This window comes from Eutrigla gurnardus (genome assembly GCF_963514095.1).
Source record: "Eutrigla gurnardus genome assembly, chromosome: 11".
Lineage (NCBI taxonomy): Eukaryota > Metazoa > Chordata > Actinopteri > Perciformes > Triglidae > Eutrigla > Eutrigla gurnardus.
This window is the reverse complement of record NC_139925.1, coordinates 27,350,018-27,371,163: the sequence shown is the minus strand read 5'-3', so window position 1 is coordinate 27,371,163 and position 21,146 is coordinate 27,350,018. Positions and strand designations below refer to the sequence as shown.

Below are 21,146 nucleotides of genomic sequence, written 5' to 3'. Positions count from 1 at the left end.
AATTACCTTTGCTGTCTTTCATCTTCTCTCACCAGACAATTATCATCAGACTTCAGATATGTATGTGTATATATTTGTTGCACACCTTCCACATTTTATACTGTAAATTTAGCTTCCAGCTCTGCAGAGCTTATTAAGATAAAGTAAACAAAAGAATGTAATTTGAAGGGATTTTTCATATTAACATTAAATGTTTAAATATACAGTTAAGACAGCAAGAAATTATGATTTGATGAGGAATCCACTGCCTCACTATCAACAATCAGTAGTGTTTTCCAAAACTCTTTTTCAGGGAACTCACTTGAAAGACAAACCATCATAACCTAGTTCACAATTTGAAGGGTGAATTTGTGTGTTTATGAAAATTCCTGACCAGTTAAAAGTCCAAAACTGCAGGAGGTCAGCCGTTCAACCTGGATCTGTCTTTGGTAAGATGCTGGAAACATCGAAGTTAGAAAGCAAAGAAAGTATTTCTTAATCTGTGCAATAGTACAGTTTAATGTGAGTTTTCGGTCTACACAGAGGTCACTAATCAATAATCAGGCAGATGCAGAAGCTGCAGGACAATTTTTTATTGATACATGTGCAAAGGGTTCCTGGATGAAGGAGGGGAGTGCTGGAGATGGCGAGTGGATCTGGTAGATAGAGATGAGTGGCTGCGAATGATTGTGGGACAAACTTCAGAGGCATCCTGCCCACTGCTGCTGTGCAGGAGACTGGGGTGAGGAGGGTTGCGATGTTTCTGCAATGACAACTGACATCAGAGAACGAAGCAGAATTAAGTTTTGACAGCCACAATGTAATTGGTTGAAAGATAACTTTGTCGCGAATTAATAAGGTATCTCATTGTTTTTATTCAACTCATCATAAAATAATATACACATTTAAATACTTCTATAGCTATTATAACATAATCTATAATACATCTACTTTAAATGCACTGGATATAGTGCATAAAGTATACTGTGCTTATATACATGCATTCATTTCATTTTATTTGTGTCAGTATAGTGATACTGCAGGACATATGCTCTTTAGTATGTGTGGGTGGCTCTTAAAAGAGCCGTTGGAGGAGTGCTCGTGCACTACATGTCAGCCTGCCACTGGACTGCTCCCTCTGCGGAGAAGTAGGCCGCAAAGGTCTCCCGCACCGTGATGGCCTCTCGTCCAGAGTTGTTGGCTGCAACTCTGCCCAGACCTGGCAGCGGCTCCACGTCACCACCTGGGACGATGCTCCTCACCGCAGGCGTAGGGGTCGTCTTCCGCAGGAAGTTGTGGAGCACACATGTTGCCTTGACGCACCTCTCGGCAACATCTGGCTGGACCTCCAGAGCACGCCGGTACAGCCGCCACTGAGATGCCAGGATCCCGAAGGCACACTCAACCACCAGCCGTGCCCGGGACAGGCGGTAATTGAACACCCGTCGGTCTCTGGCAAGGGTGCGCCCAGGGAACGGCCTCATGAGGTTCCTCTGGAGCGGAAAAGCCTCATCAGCCACAAAGACGTGTGGCTGGGGTCCCCTGTGGTCAGCTCCGGGCAGCAGATGGTCAGCAGGCAGCTGGAGGGTGCCAGAACGAAGGGCCTGACCAAAGGCAGAGTTGGCCAGGATGCCACCGTCGCTGGTCCTCCCGTAGCCCCCGACATCTATCACCCGGAAGCAGTAGCTGGCATCCACCACAGCCAAGAGGACGATAGAAAATGTCCCCTTGTAGTTAAAAAACTGGGAGCCAGAGTTGTCAGGGGCCTGAATCCTGACGTGCTTCCCATCCACAGCACCGCAGCAGAGAGGAAAGTTCCACCGCTCCTCAAACCCCTCTGCGATGGACCTCCACTCCTCCGTGGTGGGCACAGCCATGAACTCCCCCACAAGGCAGTCCCAAATGGCGGAGACCACATCTGGCACGATCCTGGACACACTGGAGACGCCAACGCGGAAGCTGTTGGCGATCGTCCGGTAGGAATCACCAGTGGCCAGGAATCTGCAGCATAGAAAACATTCAATTTAATCTGTGCCCTACAGTGTTGCACAATGATAGATTGCCACAATATTTATATATTATATTATATTAGGCTATATATTGCCCATAATCAAAGTTGGGGGGCGCACGCACGCGCGCACACACACACACACACACACAAACACACACACACACACACACACATACATACATATCAATCCCAGCTCTTTCACACAATGAGATCTTTTTTTTTAGCGATTGTTTATCACTGGGGCTTATGGCCGGCTATGAAGCACCAGTTCTGGGCAGAGCAGCAGCTAAACCTCCCGGTCCTGTACCGGTCGGAGTCTTGCTAACTACAGTGAATATTGATTGATTTTGACAAACCGATAAACTTAAACTCTCTCTATCACTGGGTAACAACGAGCTTATGGCCGGCTATGAAGCACCAGTTCTGGGCAGAGCAGCAGCTAAACCTCCCGGTCCTGTACCGGTCGGAGTCTTGCTAACTACAGTGAATATTGATTGATTGAATTTGACAAACCGATAAACTTAAACTCACCGGAGACAGATGGAAAGGCGCTCCGCAGCTGGAATGGAGCGCCGATAGTTGGTATCCAGGCGGGAGATCCTGGCACCAACCCTGGTTAGCAGGTCTTCAAACTGGGCAACAGTCAGCCTGAAGTACCGCTGGAACCGGCCGTCGTCCAGGCGCAGCTCCTGCAGGAGACGGTGGAACTCGCCGAGCTCACGCCGCCTCCGTAGGGTAGCATGCACCCAGAACCGACGTTTTACCTTTTTACTGTTTTGTAGTGAGAAAGAAGACATTTTCATGTCCATTCGAAATGAGGTTGAGAGACGGGGGTTTGACATGAAAGAAAAGAAGTTCAAAAAATAGAAATGTCCCGTTTTTGTCCTTTATTTTCAATAAAGGTTTCACAAATCAGAAACTGTGTTTTTATGAATCTTCAAGGTCTCTACATTAATCCAGTCCAGATTTGAGAAGTCTACGCACAGTGGTTTTTGATCTGGACCTGGTCTAATGAGGTCTACATGCTGGAAAAACAATATAATGTGCCTTTATTGCATTTTCACAAATAGAATAAAGGTTTCACAAATCAGAAACTGTGTTTTTATGAATCTTCAAGGTCTCTACATTAATCCAGTCCAGATTTGAGAAGTCTAGGTACAGTGGTTTTTGATCTGGACCTGTTCTTATGTGGTCTACATGCTGGAAAAACAGTATAATGTGCCTTTATTGCATTTTCACAAATAGAATAAAGGTTTCACAAATCAGAAACGGTGTTTTTATGAATCTTCAAGGTCTGTAGATTAATCCAGTCCAGATTTGAGAAGTCTAGGTACAGTGGTTTTTGATCTGGACCTGGTCTAATGAGGTCTTGGTATAAAACAAAAACGGCAAAATCTCCCCTTTAGCATTTTCACAAATAAAATAAAAGTTTCACAGATACAATAGTAGGTGTCAGGCAAAGCTGATGTCTTTTTGTCTAAAAAGTTTTCACATCAAGAAGTGTCACAAAAAACAGTCAATCAGTGGACAAACAGTCGCACTGCACAATGGGTTAATTTCCCCTTAACTTTCCCCTTAAGTGCCGAATCGGAGGTTGGCGAATCGGAAGTCAACTTCAGCGTCGTAAGAATCACACAATTCCACAACAGGACTAACTACTTTACTATAGTTCAAGAGGTTCACACATATATACACATTCAATTCAATTCAATTCAATTTTATTTATAGTGTCAAATCACAACAGAAGTCATCTCAGGACACTTAACACATTGAGCAGGACTAGAATACGCTCAAAAGTCAACACAGTGAGTCCCAACATCACCCAGGAACAAGCGTTACAGCGACAGTGGTGAGAAAAAACTGCCTTAATAGGCTTTTAGGCAGAAATCTCGTGCAGCCCAGGCCCTTGGGTTTCAACTGCATTTGGTGTTGGTAGTAGTAGTAGTAGCATTAACAGTAGTGGTGGCATTAAAAGAAGTAATAGTATCAACAGTAGTAGTCCATGGCAGCAGGCACAGCCACGCCGAGATTGATCCATCCCAACCATGTCGCTGTAGACCAAAAAGCAGGAGTAGTTGAGCAGTCACACAGCGGGCAGGTGGAGCTACAATGTGGTGTTTCCAGCGTCAGGCTAGTTAGCAGTCTGCATCGGTCAGGACCTCAGCGGACTCTGCTGGACCAGAAAGCATAGCCAGTCAAGTTGGTAACAGTAGAGATGCAGATTTTAGTCAATTAGTTTAATTAAAAATACTGGCGGTAAGAGGCAAACAAGACCACAGCATCAGTACAGACTCGATCAGGTTCCACCATGGTCCAGGGAGACCTGTTAGGCAAGAAAGCACAGGGACTCCGGGGAACATACACAGAGAGAGAGAGAGAGAGAGAGATAGAGAGAGAGAGAGAGAGAGAGAGAGAGAGAGAGGCTCAGTGTGCCACTATAATCTCCCAGCAGTCTAGGCCTATAGCAGTTTAACCAAGAGCTGGCAGTTCTTGGTTAAACTGTTGGTTTAACCAAGAGCTGGCTCAGGGCAAACCTGGGAACAAAAGCTTCCCACACTCACACCGAAACTCCTATCAAAATTGTTGCACCGTTAGCGCCACAAGACTTTGCTGAAGACACTGATCACTTTTATTATTTCCCAGTGTCAGAAATGTGGACGCTAGGGCGAGTTAGAAATGGTGCTGTTTCAGCTTTTCTTTGAAAATCCTTTTCTCGATTTCTATTGGAGTCAGTGAGGAGAAAAGACCGACGTGGCCGCACATAGAGGCTGCTAATTCAAATTCTGTAAATCTCACCGATTTTTTGAGCCGATGTGAGAGACAGGACCAGTTTGTCTACAAAATTGGAAAATATCAAGTGTGTAGAGTGTAAATTGTGGCCGGGAGGAGTTTGTAAAGAGATAAAATCTCAAGTGTTTTGGGCTGCTCTCACACTCTGACGATGATGTCACCCACTCTACCACGCGCAATACACACCCATTATAAACTGTGATGAGGTCTGAAAAAAACATAAACTGAACAAGAATTGAATAGTTCAAAGTCTTGTAGGTTGTTTAAATGGTGTCTCTAGCTTAACATTTGTGGAAGGAAATACATTTCAAAGAGGAGGAAGTTTCAGAGAATTTGAAGGTGGTCTCCATTGGCCAAATCCATTGGCCAAATCCATTGGCCAAATCCATTGGCCAAATGGTCTCCAAATCCAGAATATAATTGGTGGAATTTCCACCAATTATATTCTGGATTTTACTGGGAGCCAGTGCAGAGAAGCTAATACAGGAGAAATGTGATCCCTTCTTCTAGTTTTAGTCAGAACATGCGCTGCAGCATTCTGGACCAGCTGGAGAGCTTTAAGAGATTTGTTAGAACAGCCCGATAATAAGGAATTACAATAGTCCAGCCTTGAGGTAACAAATGCATGGACGAGTTTTTCTGCATCTTTTTGAGACAGCATTGGCCTAATTTTAGTAATGTGAAAGTAAGCTGTCCTTGTCGTTTGTTTAATATGCGAGTCAAAGGACAGGTCCTGGTCAAAGATAACTCCAAGGTTTCTTACAGTAGCATTTCAGGCGATGGCAATCCCATCAATAGTCGCTATATCTTTAGACAGCGAGCTTCGGAGGAGTTTAGGCCCAAGTACAATAACTTCCGTTTTATCTGAGTTTAACATCAGGAAATTGCAGGTCATCAAGGATTTTATGTCATCAACACAAGCCTGGAGTTTAACTAGCTGATTGGTTTCTTCAGGCTTGATCGATAGATATAATTGAGTATCATCACCATAACAATGGAAGTTTATAGAGTGTCCTCTAATAATGTTGCCTAAAGGAAGCATATAAAAGTTGAAAAGAATTGGTCCGAGCACAGAACCTTGAGGAACAACGTATTTGACTTCAGTGTGCCAGGAGGGTTTTTCATTGACATGCACAAACTGAAATCGATTGGATAAATAGGACTTAAATATTTACATATGTGTATATATATATATATATATATATATATATATATATATATATATATATATATATATATATATATATATATATATATATATATGTATAAATACTGTATATACACATATGTTTATATATATATATATATATATACACACACACTATATTACTATATAACATATTCACTCACCCATCCAAATAATTGAAATCAGGTGTTCAATCACTTCCATGGCCACAGGGGTATAAAAGAAAGCACCTCGGCATGCCGATTGTTTCTACAAACATTTGTGAAAGAATGGGTCTCTCTCAGGAGCTCAGTGAATTCCAGCGTGGTACTGTGATAGGATGCCACCTATGCAACAAGTTCAGCGTGAAATGTCCTCACTCCTAAATATTCCACAGTCAACTGTCAGTGGGATTAGAACAAAGTGGAATCTATTTGGAACGACAGCATCTCAGCCAAGAAGTGGTAGACCACGTAAAATGACGGAGCGAGGTCAGCGGATGCTGAGGCACATAGTGTGCAGAGGTCGCCAACTTTCTGCAGAGTCAATCACTACAGACCTCCAAACTTCATGTGACCTTCAGATTAGCTCAAGAACAGTGTAGAGAGCATCATGGAATGGGTTTCCATGGCGATCAGCTGCATCCAAGCCATACATCAGCAAGTGCAATGCAAAGCGTTGGATGCAGTGGTGTAAAGCACGCCGCCACTGGACTCTAAAGCAGTGGAGACGCCTTCTCTGGAGTGACCAATCACGCTTCTCCATCTGGCAATCTGATGGACGAGTCTGGTGGTTGCCAGGACAACGGTACTTGTCTGACTGCATTGTGCCACGTGTAAACTTTGGTGGACAATTCCATGCTCCCAACTTTGTGGAACAGTTTGGGGATGACCCCTTCCTGTTCCAACATAACTGTGCACCAGTGCACAAAGCAAGCACCATAAAGACATGGATGCGAGAGTTTGGTGTGGATGAACTTGACTGGCCTGCACAGAGTCCTGACCTCAACCCGATAGAACACCTTTGGGATGAATGAGAGTGGAGACTGAGAGCTAGGCCTTCCCTCCAACATCAGTGTGTGACCTCACAAATACATTTCTGGAAGAATGGTCAAAAAGTCTGTTGTTGGAGGTGTAAAGCACATCTGTTTAATATATAGGAATGAATGTTTAAGTGGAGTGGTTGTTTTATTTTAAAAGGATGCCATGCTTTGTAATATAATTAAAATAATCATTGAACCAAACTAAAAATGATCAAATTATATTTATTATAGTAATTTCAATCCTACAGTATTATACAACTGTAGAATAGAAGAAAACATAGTTATCAATGATTTTGCACAAACATGTCGGCACTCAAATGTGCATAAGCATGATTTTAAATGTTGGTAGGATTTGTTCTTACCTGAGAACAAATCCCACATAAGAAACATTGGTGAATGTTAGAATCTTGGTGAAAATGGGGTTTAAGAACACTGTCTAAGAACGCTTGGTGAAGAGGCCCACAGATGAGAACATTTCTGCACTTTAAGAACACGTTGAGAGTCAAATTTAAGAGAAAACGTAGGAAGATAGGTACGAGAAAGGTGTTTATTTGTGACTGATTTATCGGTTTGCAATGGTAACCTTCTGGACCATAATGTCCTTTCTAGTTAAATATCATTTAAATTGCACACATTAAGAGTATATTAAGATGTGCAACGCGACCAGTGTTGTTAATCCTAAACACCTTAATATACTCAACCGCTAAATCAGTAGGCCTACTTTCACACTTTAATGAGTGTGAGTTAAATGAGACTAAAAGTGATAATACATTTATTAGTGCTGCTCCGAAATCCAAATTATTTCATAATTATAATAAAGGGATGTATACAAGTTCTTGATATGAAAACATCTCCTATGGAAAAGACACATTGAAAATGGCCTATTGCAATAAGGTCAAAGAGAATCATTTTAAGATCCTTCATAAGGTCTACCCGGTTGTGGAGTTTCTGAAAAGAATGTTCAAATGTGTTGTGGACCCTTGTACCATCGTAATGTTTTTTTTTTTTTTATGTTGTTTGTATTGTATTGCTTGTGTTTTTTCCTCTATGAGCTTTTGTATGTTTGTGGTATGATCAAAAAAAAATAAATAAAAGATTTGTTGTATCCGATGCTAAAGGAGATCTGAAAGGAAACATTGGAGCTCCTTTCCTTTGCATTTACAGAATTCAAACGGCTCTTATCATGGCGGCCACTTGTTTACTTCCGGGTCACTTCTTCATTTAGGAACCTTCCTAAGAGAAGAAGACTATTGCACCGCAGCCTCTATCAAGTAAACATTAACTGTGTGAGTATAATATCTAATGTTAGACCGTTGGCTGTTAGTCTCATGTTGTCCAATTAACAGTCTGTTAACAAACATGTGGATGATCTTATTATTAATAATAATCATAATAACAACAACAATAAAAGAGGTTATTTATTTAGACCTTATTAATACAAGCAATTACCCTACAGTGTGCTTTAAGAGGCAGACGTAAAAAAAAAACTTTACTTATGTGGACTAGATTCTATGAAACTACCTCAACAGCAGATACACTACCATACATACATTATATTTATACATAACTAATATTTAGTGGCATTATTCTATTCTTTATTTTTTTAAACCTTTTTGACCCTTTCTTTCCTGACTCTTATGGAGCAACAGCAGCTGTACAATTTCCAGAGGGATACTAAATTATTGTGATTCTGATTTCCACAGTTATTTATGAACAAATGAACAAATGAATAAATGCGAACGTGGTCACAAACTACAGATAGCCTACAGGTCGCGTCTAACAGGATGTAACTTTTTCTATGACTTTCTGTCAAATCTTCTTGGCCGATCGAAATTGTCCGCCTGGGCCGCAGCTTTTAGGCTCCGCCTCCTGCTGCATCTCGAATGAGCCTAGTTTCATTCGCCCTGTATGACTTGTTACACTCCGTACCGGTTGGTGGCAGTAAAGGGCGAAGTGACCACATGTGATCTGTAAAAACTGGAGCGGAGGTGTGGGCGGAGTTAAGCGGACCACTGGCAAAATGGCAGCCGTCAGAATCGGCGTGGAAGAAATTCGGAATCGAGTAATACTGGGGGAATTTGGTGTGTCGAATGTAAGTCTACTTGTAAAAGTGTTTATTTTAGTACATGATCTGTTGGCTGCAGTGTCCAGCGTGTTGTGACCCGCTTAGAGTCACATGACGGTAAAAACCCGAACGTTACTGCTGAACAGTCAGCTAACGTTACTGGCATACAGTCAGCTAACATTACTGGTGAACAGTCAGCTAACATTACTGGTGAACAGTCAGCTAACGTTACTGTCATACGGTCAGCTAACGTTACTGGTGAACAGTCAGCTATCATTACTGGTGAACAGTCAGCTAACGTTACTGTCATACGGTCAGCTAACGTTACTGGTGAACAGTCAGCTATCGTTACTGGTGAACAGTCAGCTAACGTTACTGGTGAACAGTCAGCTAACGTTACTGGTGAACAGTCAGCTAACGTTACTGTCATACAGTCAGCTAACGTTACTGGTGAACAGTCAGCTATCATTACCGGTGAACAGTCGGCTAACGCTACTGTCGTACTGTCAGCTAACCTTATCGGTGAACATATATATATATATATATATATATATATATATATATATACTGTATATATATATATATACTGTATATATATATATATATATACTGTATATATATAATAACAAATGTTCTTTTGTAACTTCTAACTAGGGTTGGGTGGTATGAGCAAAATCTTATATCACGGTATGAATAATTTCATATCACGGTAACGGTATATATCACGGTATGGTTTTCCCCCCTGTAAATTCAGTTAATGGCTTAAAAATAACCATACTGTCGCATTTGATCATTTTCCTCTTTTATTTAAATTTTCTCACAGCAGCATAACATTATTTTAAAGAAAGTATAATAATATAATAAATAATAAGCCACAAAGAATGTGCAAAATGTCTGGTAAACATTTGAACTCCAGCTTTAACTTAAGCTATAGTGTGTGTGCAAATGTTAACACAGAGCTCCATCTTAATAAGAAATAAAAATAACAAATGAGAAAAAGTATGTGTCGTGATGGCCTCCATTATCTCTATTACTCAGGTAAAGCTGTTTCTTCTTCGTCATACTCATGCAACCACGCAAGCAGTCTGCTGCAATGCCTGCAGTGCCCCATGTGTCGAGGCGGTGTAATTACAGTGGACTCAGAGCGATGCCGCAGACATCTGCACTTTCTCCAGTATAAATGGTATTGCAAAATCTCTACCGGTAGACACTTTTATACCGTCACACGGTATAATACCGTCATACCGCCCAACCCTACTTCTAACAGTGAATTCATTCTTTTTCTCTCTGGTGATATTTGTGTATTACTCTCTCATGGGTGCTGTCTGTTGTAAATATGGATCAAATAAATGTATATGCCAGTCATAAGTTGAGTCAATAGAGTATTCATAATACAATTTAAAACTACCACACTAAACAAGTTTCTCCATTACTATCACTCTTGCACACACACAAATATCCTTTTGTACATAACTAACTACATAACAAAGTCTGACATAATGTCCAGTTGTAGACTTCTCTCCTTTAAATCAAGAGTGTAGGATTTGAGAAGGGACATGTCACTACTGACATGTCAGTAGTGACATGTCAGTACTTTACTCAGATGAGGACCTTACACTTGTTCTATTTTTAGCTCTTACTTTATCGGCAATGATACGTTGTGGTTTCTTTGTTTCCTTCTTTTGACAAATGTACTTCAAATGTAAGCTGCTAAATGTACATGTAAATGCAATGACTACTGATATTTTTCTTGAAATATTAGAACTTTATTCTCATTCATGATTTCATTCGTACATTACACTTTCTCAGAGAACATGAATATGTTCTGAATGAGCAGAACGTTTTTTAAAAATTAACAAACGAACAAACCTTATTAATTTATAAAGTCCAGGGCTTTATAAATTAATAAATTCATCATTACACAAAACATGACTCAGCAGCGATAACATGAAATGACAGAGAGTTGATCTACAGAAGAATAAATGTTTGTCAGCATAACAGAATTACTGAGAGCTTTACTGCATTATATTTATATATATTTATATTTATATTGTGTTTTCCTTTACATAAATAAAGGCATTTCCACCATAGATGGTGCATACACATTCCCCATGCAGGAAATTCAGTGTTTGGTGCTAAAAAGGTCCCTGTTAAAGTGAATTGAATAATGTTAGGGTGACTTTAATAATATTAGTGTCTTTCTAGACTTGTTATGCTAATTGCTTGGTTGAATATTTATTTATCTTTAGGTCCATACATCAGATTACCCGGGCAACTATCCTGGCTACGATGACACTTGGGATATGCAGAAATTTCAAAAGGTACATTTCTGTTATTTTCAAGCTGAAGGTGGCTGCTGGTGATGAGTTAAGTGTGTTTGTTCTGTGTGTGAAGAAAGACTTGTTTATGATAAATGCTTCTTATGCTCTTTTACAAATTATGTTATTTGGCTTTGATGTAGATATGAAGATATTTCCTAGACCTGAAAAATTCCAGTTTCTCTTATTTTCCTGCTTGCTTTCTTTAGTAGCTAACTCTTAAACCATTACAGAGAGAAACATGTGACACCACATAAATGTTACTTGAGCTTAACGGAGTTACTTTAAATCACATATTGAAAATGTATTTCTGAATAATTTATAACTAGCTAATTTGTTCCAAAGTACAAGAAAAATGTGTATTTTCTGTGTGTGTATGTATGTGTGTGTGTTTATATATATGTGTATATATATATATGTGTATATATATATATGTGTATATATATATATATATATATATACACATATTTCTACATATCTAGAAGAAGCCAAGAATGGTCAGAGTGAAATTTCACATTAAACTGCCTTCAATTTATTATGAGTGTTTTGAACCATTTGAACTCTATCTAATGATTGATTTCCCTCCTGTTAAGTGAAGATGTCTTCTCTGATTGTAGAACTTCAGAATTGACATAGTGCATCTGGATGAGAGCAGTATGGAGTTTGACATGGTGGGGATAGATGCAGCCATTGCCAACGCCTTCAGAAGGATCTTACTAGCAGAGGTACGATGTCCACTCACTGTCATCTCATTTAACTTTTAAGTCTACTGCTTCTACCCCTAGTATTGTGTGAGCATAAAATATGCAGTCTTCAATATTATGCTTTCATATGTTTGTTCATGGTTTAAGACATTTAAAGCTGCTTTAAATGTCAACACCAGTTTAGCAAGCGCACGTCAACACCAGTTTAGCAACAGTGACTTGTGCAACTATAAGGACTGGACCAATTGTGCTGAAAACGGTCTCCACCGACCTATATCACCTCGGGTAAGTTGGAAATGAGGTCCTATGTCCAAAATTCCGAATTTTTCCTTTAAGCTAACACCAGAGATAGAGGCAGAAGTGATAGAAGTCTTTTATCTGCAAAAATGGGAGCTCAGCCACTCTTCAAATTTGCTACTTCATTTCGACAAGCCATATTTTGGGAGAAGTTTAAGTACCTACCATACTAGGTTATCATTGAGCTACACCCCTGATATGCCATGTCTGGAGGCTTTTAGTAACAGATATACACTGTAGAAATGTTGAAGGCCACAGATGAGATGGGTTTCCAGATATTGCTGTTTAAATATGGCTTTTCAGAGTATGATGCCAAAAAACGTCTAAACTACCCTTCATTCAGTGATGTTTCATGAGAAAACTGTTGACAGTAGAGACCGAATATTTTGTAATTTTCCTATTTACAAGTGTGTCTTTTTACTAGAATTTTTACAGGACATTCTGAGATGGTCAGGTGGGAAGATTTTCAGAAATTTGATGAAATTACACGGAATGACCCACATGCAAAGCAGTAATCTGATGTCCCTTGAGTTACTTGAATTTATGTAATTCATATTTACAACCAGATATCACATGAAACAGCATTTAATAAGACTTTTTGGAAAGCAGCGCCCTCACCGGTGTCTCAGTAACTGTTCAGGTGGAGAGTGGTACTGCACGGTAAAATAAGACTTTAACATGCTCTTGGGATTATGTATTGGATGAATTACAGGAGATGGACGGATTGAGAAAAGGTGCTGCGTTAAATTCTATCAGAACATTTGTTCAGTAATAAGAGCCACGTTTTCTTATTTTCCTCGTTTTTTGAATGGAGATCTGCTGATAGATACCAGCTCAGAGCGTTCTGCTTTAATATTCTTTGAACTTCATTTGTTGACTCCATCCTTCTAGTTAGCTCTGCTTGCTAAATCCTGGACCTGGACTTAATGTTTTGAGTGCTGCAAAGTTCAAACTGTCCCCTTGTGGATCCATTCAGTGCTTCAGCAGAGCTGCTCACACATAAACTCTGATTAAAACGCTGTCACACTTCAAGTACTGCTGCTAATACAATGATGTATTGGACCATTTTTTTACAGCAGGATATCATGATATAATTGCAGTATTGTTATACTGTGCAACACTACTACATACTACTACATACTACTTCTCTTCCCCAGCTTGTTTTGTAAGTGACTTGTGTTAAAATCCTGATGTGACGAAAATGTACATTCTGTGCTCCTGGGCAGTTTGTAAGAGAGATTAGTCTTGGAATGTTTAATTTCATGCAAATATCTTGTGAGATCTTTACATTATTATTGGTTGTAGGTGCCTACCATGGCGATAGAGAAGGTGTTTATCTACAACAACACATCCATCGTCCAGGATGAAGTCCTGGCCCACAGATTAGGCCTGGTCCCCATCAAAGCTGACCCTCGCCTGTTTGAGTACAGGAACTCTGGTAAACCATCACCCTCTATATAACAGGAGAGCACCAATGGAGGCTGAAGAGCATTTTAATTGTCATGATCCTGTATTGAATCTGCTTATCAAATCTTGATGTCTTCTAATCACTTGAGGAGTCTAATTAGGTTTAACCTTCAACATTGGCAAGTAACTTAAGTTATAAAGACATAAAACTCAAAGATTTAGTTTAAATCTCTCATACAGAAACATACAGAGTCTCCTCTGGGTCCTCATGTCCCACTATTCTGATATATAGATAGATAGATAGATAGATAGATAGATAGATAGATAGATAGATAGATAGATAGATAGATAGATAGATAGATAGATAGATAGATAGATAGCAGCAAGCTACGTACAGATGGATTGGGACACATTGACGGTGTCTTCTTGTTTTTTTTTTTCGGTTCAGCAGCGTGGGCAGGCCAACAAAAAAACAAAAAGAAATGCCTGTGTGGTGACTCATCATGAAAATACTATAATTGTATCACATCAAAGTAGAGCCATATTAAACTGTAGCGAATCGTAACATGGTTGGCATGTTTGTAGACCATGTATGGAGACTAGTGCTGTCAATCGATTAAAAAAAAAAGAATTAATCGCACAATTTGCCGTGATTAATCGCAATGAATCGTTTTCTTTCTTCTTAAGAATAAAGTATGTTATAATGGATATTTAAATGTAAAATGATGGAATTTATGTAGTATCAACACAAAGGAAGTATTTAAATTCTATTGTTAAATAGCAGCTTTTTTAACTTAAAGCACAGATTCTCTCATGTGAACTACAGATTTTCAAAGAAACCATCAAGGCCATCAAAATTAACTGTCAGCTTGAAAAAGGCATATTTCTTATATGCACTAACAGAACATTCAAAAAGGTCCACAATAGAACATGCAAATATGGAAAAAAGAACAAGGAAATATTCTGCTGTGAAGTCAGAATGATGAATCCTTTTCACTCCATAGAACAACAATTCAGCTTAGTCCTCCTTTACATTTAGCCCGTTACTGAGACAGACCAGTCTGTTTACATTGTCAGAGGACAAAGCAGCACACGCCACATCCAATTAAATAATAATAATAATTAAAAAAAAAAACTCCTCTGCGATCGCTCGCCACGAATCCCCCCCCCCCCTCCGTTGATGCCGCAGCCTCAGCCAAAAATCTTACACTGAACTCAGTTAAAAACTAATGGCTAACGGCTTTGTAGCACACGTCGTCATAGGTCTTACGTCACTAATGGAGACATGTATTGGATCGTCTTGAGAGTTATGTTATGCTTTGCTTCCTTCAGGTGATGAGTCTGCAGAGGAGGAAGGCTCAGAAATAGATACAATTCAACTGCAGCTGAAGATTAAATGCAGCAGGAACCCCAGAGCAAGAGCAGACTCCTCCGACCCACGAGAGCTGTATCTGAACCACATGGGTACTCAGATTTAAAAACAAACAGATGAGTGATTGTTGAAAATAAACACCCTCCTGTGTAAGATCAAACATTAAAATGTATTTATTTTGTTTCTCCCCCTGTCGTCTCAGTTTATTCCAGTGACATAAAGTGGGTCCCTATTGGGAACCAAGCAGACGTCTTTGCAGAGTCTGTCATCGGCCCAGTACACGACGACATCCTGATAGCTCAGCTTCGACCAGGACAGGAACTGGACATCATCATGCACTGTGTCAAAGGGCTTGGTGAGACTCTTAACTGTCTGGATGAGAGGCTATGGGAAAGGAACAAGCGCATTTATACTAAACATTTTTCAATCAGTATGAAGTCTATTTTCTGGCCTAGATGTGTTTACAGGGGCTGCACGGTGGTGTAGTGGGTAGCACTGTCGCCTCACAGCGAGAGGGTCCCGTGTTCGATTCCCGGGTCGGGCCCGGGTTCCTTCTGTGTGGAGTTTGCATGTTCTCCCTGTGTAAGCGTGGGTTCTCTCAGGGTTCTCCGGCTTCCTCCCACAGTCCAAAGACATGCAGGATGGGGATAGGTTCATTGATGACTCTAAATTGCCCGTAGGTGTGAATGTGAGCATGAATGGTTGTTTGTCTCTACATGTCAGCCCTGTGATGGACTGGTTACTTGTCCAGGGTGTACCCTGCCTTCACCCAATGATAGCTGGTATTGGCTCCAAACCCCCTGCGAGCCTGAATACAGGATAAGCGGAAGAAAATGGATGGATGTGTTTACAAATTTACAAAGTACTGGATCATTGATCATTGATGTTGTAATAACAATTTCAACACATCACAAGAAAATACCCAAAATTGAATGGACATTTTTTTTGTCAAACAAAGTGCTTCAATACAGTTATTTGTGCCATGAGAGGATGGAGCTAAGTACAACTAAATGCTGAATAAGACCTTTTTAGGAGCAGTGGAAAAGACCTGTTAATCAGCAGGTAGCCCCGCCCCCTAAAGCATCCCCTGCTTTCTGGTCTGGTGGACTCTAAATGGACCATAATGTACTAAATGAACATCATGCTGGATTGAAGAAGACTTGAAACTAGAGATTGAGACCATAAACTCATGTTTACTGAGATAATACATCAAGAGAGAAGTAGGACCATTTTCTCATAGACTTCTATACAACCAGAGAGGAGGCGCCCCCTGATGGCCAGTAGAGAGAATGCAAGTTTAAAGGGATAGTTCGGAATTTTGGACATAAGACCTATTTTCCAAGTCAGCCGGTGTGTTGGAGACGTCTGGAGACGTTTTCAAAACATTTCATTAAGTTCTTCTAGTTGCCGACTTCGCTTGTGCTATGGCTAGCGCAAGTCAATGGTTCTAGTTAGCATGGCATTAAAAACAGTCTTGCCCACTCCACAGTGCACCCGAGGCAAATCAATTAAAACACTAGACTGTCGATGTACATATCTGTGTGAATAGAATAATATTTGAAACAAAACTAACCTCGCATCGCATGAATCATCCATTTTTTAAAGGGACTAGTTTCTCAGCAGCAGCGGAATTTTACTTTGCTCCGTCGGACTCAAAACTCTAAGACGCGCTGCTCGGAATCCAGCCGGTAAATACACACCTGAACATCGCCGATTTGTCGGCCCTTAAGCCCCCAAGGCTGTCTGAAAAGCCCTCGGAGCTCACTCAAACACCGGGCAGCACACGGCCCTGCGAACCCACAATTACGCACCGCGAACCCAGACCTCTGCTCCGTCCGTAGACCCGTAAACCCTCGGACGCGTTGCGGGGAATCCCTCCGGTAAATAGAGACCTGACCCACGCGGAACAGTCGGGCCTCGTGCCCTCAGAGCTGGGTGAAAAGCCCTTGGAGCTCGGACCAACACCGGGCAGCCCACGGCCACGCGAATCCACAATTACGCACCGCAAACCCGGACCTCTGCTCTGTCCGGTACGGTTGGTTTGGGTGGAAAAAAACTCCTCATCAGAGTCTTCAAAAGTTTCAGTATATTCTCCAAAAGTGTCCATTTCTGTGAGATTGAAGAAACTAGCACTGCAGACTACTCTGCGTCTGTAGCAATGACAGCAGGTAAACAAACTATTATAGAACCGGTAACTTATAAGTGCTAGGTGATATCAGTCCGCCGCTGCCATAGCCTACTAGGAAGTATGACACGCTGCTGCTGCTGCTGAGACATAAATCCTTAAAAATGCAAGGTTGGTTTTATTTCAAACATTCTATCAACACAGATATGTACATCAATAGTCTGCCGTTACAATTGATTTGCCTCGGGTGCACTGTGGAGTCGGTATGAGTGTTTTTAATGCTATGCTAACTAGAACCATTGACTTGCGCTAGCCATAGCACAAGCGAACTCGGCAACTAGAAGAACTGAATGAAATTTCTTGAAAACGTCTCGAACACACCGGCTGAGTTGGAAAATAGGTCTTATGTCCAAAATTTCGAACTATCCCTTTAAGGCCAGCTGTGGCTTCCCTTTGTCTGGTGGAGTCACAGTCCTGCAGCTCCGCGTAAATATTCTGTTTGACAAAAACAGTAGAATAGTCTTTATTTCCTCAGGTATTTTCCCAGTATCTATTTCTCATATTGTATCCTCTTGAATATGAAACTAGAGATTTAGACCATAAACGTGTGTTTAATAGAGATTACCTGTGTTCAGGTAAGGACCACGCTAAATTCTCCCCAGTGGCCACAGCGAGCTACCGCCTCCTCCCAGAGATCACCCTGCTGGAGCCGGTGGAGGGAGAGAAGGCAGAGCGCTTGAAGCGCTGCTTCTCACGAGGAGTCATAGACATACAGGATGTTCACGGTAAGAAAGCACTAAACTCCAACTCAAATAGAAACCAACTCTTCAGAGGGCATGTATAGAAAGTTGAATAAAGTTAATATTATGATGAAACAATTGAATATGTGAGGACAGTATTCTGTTTTCCTTGATCTAGTGAGAGTAACAGCTGCCCAGTATACTAAAGGATTCAGTGACTTGTCAAAAATCAGAAAACAGGATCAACTTCCAGTTAAAATAATACATTCTCATCAGTTTCATCATTTATATGACATAGATTTTTAGTGTGTGTTATAGTCGAACAGGGCCCAAGCCAGAATACAGACATGAGAGTTTAATTGTTTAAGTCTAGAGTGAGTTTATAAATTTGGTGTCAGCTATTTTCTTGTGTTTCCCTCCTCAGGGAAAAAGGTTGCCAAAGTAGTCAACAGTCGCTTGGATACATGCAGCAGGGAAGTCCTCCGCCACGACGACCTGAAGAATGTGGTGAAGCTCGGAAGACTGAGAGACCATTTCATCTGTGAGTTCATCGACCTGGTTCCTGTTCATGTTGCTGCACAGCTTAAAAGACATTATGACGGAACAAATCCAAGTGAATGAAAAGAAGTCAGGGATCACCTTAAGCCTCCTCATCCTAATAATACATTTCATTTATATAGTGCGTTCAAAGACACTTGATATATACACATAAACTATAATAAAAACACAGTAAAAACCACAGTTAGCCCTGTCACCCCAGTTACGGGGCTTGGTCCTCAGTGGCGGAGCCAGAGGCATCGGAGGAACGGAGGTTTGCGTCAGAGGAATGAAGGCTGTGGGGGGGAGTGCGGTAGTGGAGCTGGTCAGGCAGGTAGGAGGGGGCTTGGTTGTGGAGGGCTTTTCGGTGAGAAGAAGAAAGTGTATGTGGGACAGGGAGCCGGTGCAGTTTCTGGAGGATGGGGGTGATATGGTCACGGGAGAAGGAATGGGTGAGCAGACGGGCAGACGTCAGACGAGTTCTGGATGTACTGAAGTTGATTGAGGACTTTGGATGGTGACATACAAGGACTACTACTGGAAGAAACGACCACTACAATCGTATTAGTAAGAAAAGAAAATAAGCTTTTAAAGTCTTTTTTGATCAAATTATTGTTTTTTGTCACGAGCCACGATCAAATCCTGTATCGTCCCATCTCGATTCGCTGGTACCTGGTACTTGTGTTGGAACCGCCTCAGTCAAGGTTCCAAGCGAGAGCTGAGCCGATACGAGAAGGTGGAGTGAAAACACTGCTGTGATTGGTCAGAGCATCGTCGGTAGACCACAGGACATCCTGCACAAATGTGCCGTTTTTAAACAGACAAGCTACCCTCAATAGCAACGGCAAGTTTCATCAACTCAAGACAGATTTTTAAAAATTATCACAAATGTGCCAGATATAATACTGTAATTGGTGTAATTGATGTTGATGAAAGGATTCAGCGAGTATCATGTTGAAGATGATGTCATTGCGAGGTTTGACGCAGCGTTGCTATGGAAATCAGCTTAGAATCCCGCCTGCGCTGAGGGGGGACTAACTGCAGAAGAAAAGGAAATGATACCAAAAAGTAGAGCCATGCTGCGTAGAGGAAAGGCAGGTCATTGCTCCAGACTTCTACCCCTGCTCAGTCAGCAAGAGGAGAGTATAGAAGTATTCAGGTTTTCATGTGACTCTGTCCATATACTATTTATATTACAGCAGTGTCTTTGACTATGGTTCTGCTGTTTCTCCTCTCATCCAGTTACCGTGGAGTCGACTGGCATCCTGCCTCCAGACGTCCTGGTCACCGAGGCCATCAAAGTCCTCATGACCAAGTGTCAGAGGTTTCTCAATGAACTGGATTCTACTGACATGGACTGAGATGGTGTCTGGGCATGCTCAGAACCACACAGAGCATCTGTCTGTCAGAGCTTGTATTGTTGTTATCTGAATGGCTCTGTGCTTGTAAGTATGTATATAGTCCTGTCTCCAGTATTTTGTTTACTGCTCTTGATTTTCTTTAAATAAACATGCTGAATCAAGTAAAAACATCGCCAGTAATATGCAGATTTCTGTACATATTTCTACTCATGAAAACATAACAGGAAGCACACATAATATTTTTTTATTTTAAGACGAGAAACAATGTGACAATATTACAAAACAAAATGAATAATTGAATCCATTAATAAAAATCAATAATAAGAAAATCAACCAAAACCACAAAAATTAAGAAAAACTAGGCAAATCAATTAAAAAAATAATTATTCTTAAAAGTCTGATTATTTTACACATATACAGTCCAAATATCAAGGGTTTATAATGAAAGTTGGAGATTACTCCAAGATGCTAATCATGTTTCAGAATGGCTTTCAGAATATCAGAATATGTGTAAAATACAAAAAAGAAGGTGAAATGTTCTGCTACAGTGTTTTCTACCAACTAGGAAGTCAACTTGTTGGAGAACGTCTCAATCAACCATGAGAGATTTCTCCTGCTCAATGTTCAATGTTGCTGCTTCATTGACGTGTACGGGGGTACACGTCAATGAAGCAGCAACATTGAACCTGCATGCATTAAAAGGGGATTGTGTTGGTGAGATCAAACAGGCTGTGATGGGAAATAAGAAAAGACAGATCCATCATCCACAGTGATGCGTCACATGCTTCATCCGTCTCCGGTGGAAACACATTTTTGCAACATAAACACTAAAAGCTTTTTGTGGCAGATGAAGACCTGGACCTGGTGCTGGATGTTCATGCAAATGAGGAGGAGATCATCCTACTGTGTCATTTCTTTTTAGGGATTTTAGGGAGTTTTTCCTCACAGACTGATATAAGAAGTGGACGTTGTCGTGGTAACGTGCCCATTGGTTTGAGGACTACAGTTGTGAGTTTGGCGTTTTGGCCGTCGCCATCTTGGATCTATTTGCAACCAGGGAAGGAAGTGACCACCGTTGGATCTGATGAACACAAGCGGCCGCTGCTAGCCAGTAGGGCGTTAACAAACATGCACTAGAAAAGTAATAATACATTTTATTTTTAATGCCTCCTTTAAAACAATCTCACGGTGCTATAGAGTAAAAAATAAAACAAAACAAAAAACAGGTTTAAG

The 21,146-nt window shown here is 40.9% G+C and overlaps 2 protein-coding genes across 3 annotated transcripts; one reads left to right on the top strand and one right to left on the bottom strand.

The window, feature by feature from the left end:
• Positions 1–1,085: 1,085 nt before the first annotated feature.
• LOC311020962 (uncharacterized protein) lies at positions 1,086–2,793 on the bottom strand (the record flags this gene model as incomplete). The annotated part of the gene is made up of 2 exons (XM_084021246.1): positions 1,086–1,980; positions 2,522–2,793. 2 exons carry the CDS (start codon positions 2,791–2,793, stop codon positions 1,086–1,088), a joined length of 1,167 nt encoding a protein of 388 aa, XP_083877372.1.
• Positions 2,794–8,965: 6,172 nt separating this feature from the next.
• Positions 8,966–20,081, top strand: polr1c (RNA polymerase I and III subunit C). Of its 2 annotated transcripts, XM_084021674.1 has the most exons (10): positions 8,980–9,079; positions 10,091–10,235; positions 11,302–11,373; positions 11,988–12,095; positions 13,677–13,809; positions 15,111–15,242; positions 15,353–15,505; positions 17,911–18,060; positions 18,440–18,556; positions 19,795–20,081. In XM_084021674.1, the coding sequence occupies exons 2-10, from the start codon at positions 10,233–10,235 to the stop codon at positions 19,911–19,913; spliced, it is 987 nt and encodes a 328-aa protein (XP_083877800.1). In that variant the 5' UTR covers positions 8,980–9,079; positions 10,091–10,232; the 3' UTR covers positions 19,914–20,081. The 2 variants fall into 2 exon arrangements, with proteins under 2 accessions (XP_083877799.1, XP_083877800.1); XM_084021673.1 differs by lacking the exon at positions 10,091–10,235 and having other exon boundaries at positions 8,966–9,079.
• Positions 20,082–21,146: the final 1,065 nt, after the last annotated feature.

Bases quoted from the DNA above. Each gene is read 5' to 3' on its own strand.
- polr1c (XM_084021673.1), top strand. From the start codon at position 9,008: ATGGCAGCCGTCAGAATCGGCGTGGAAGAAATTCGGAATCGAGTAATA. The intron at 11,374-11,987 runs GTACATTTCTGT...CTCTGATTGTAG, and splicing joins ATATGCAGAAATTTCAAAAG to AACTTCAGAATTGACATAGT. The intron at 13,810-15,110 runs GTAAACCATCAC...TGCTTCCTTCAG, and splicing joins GTTTGAGTACAGGAACTCTG to GTGATGAGTCTGCAGAGGAG.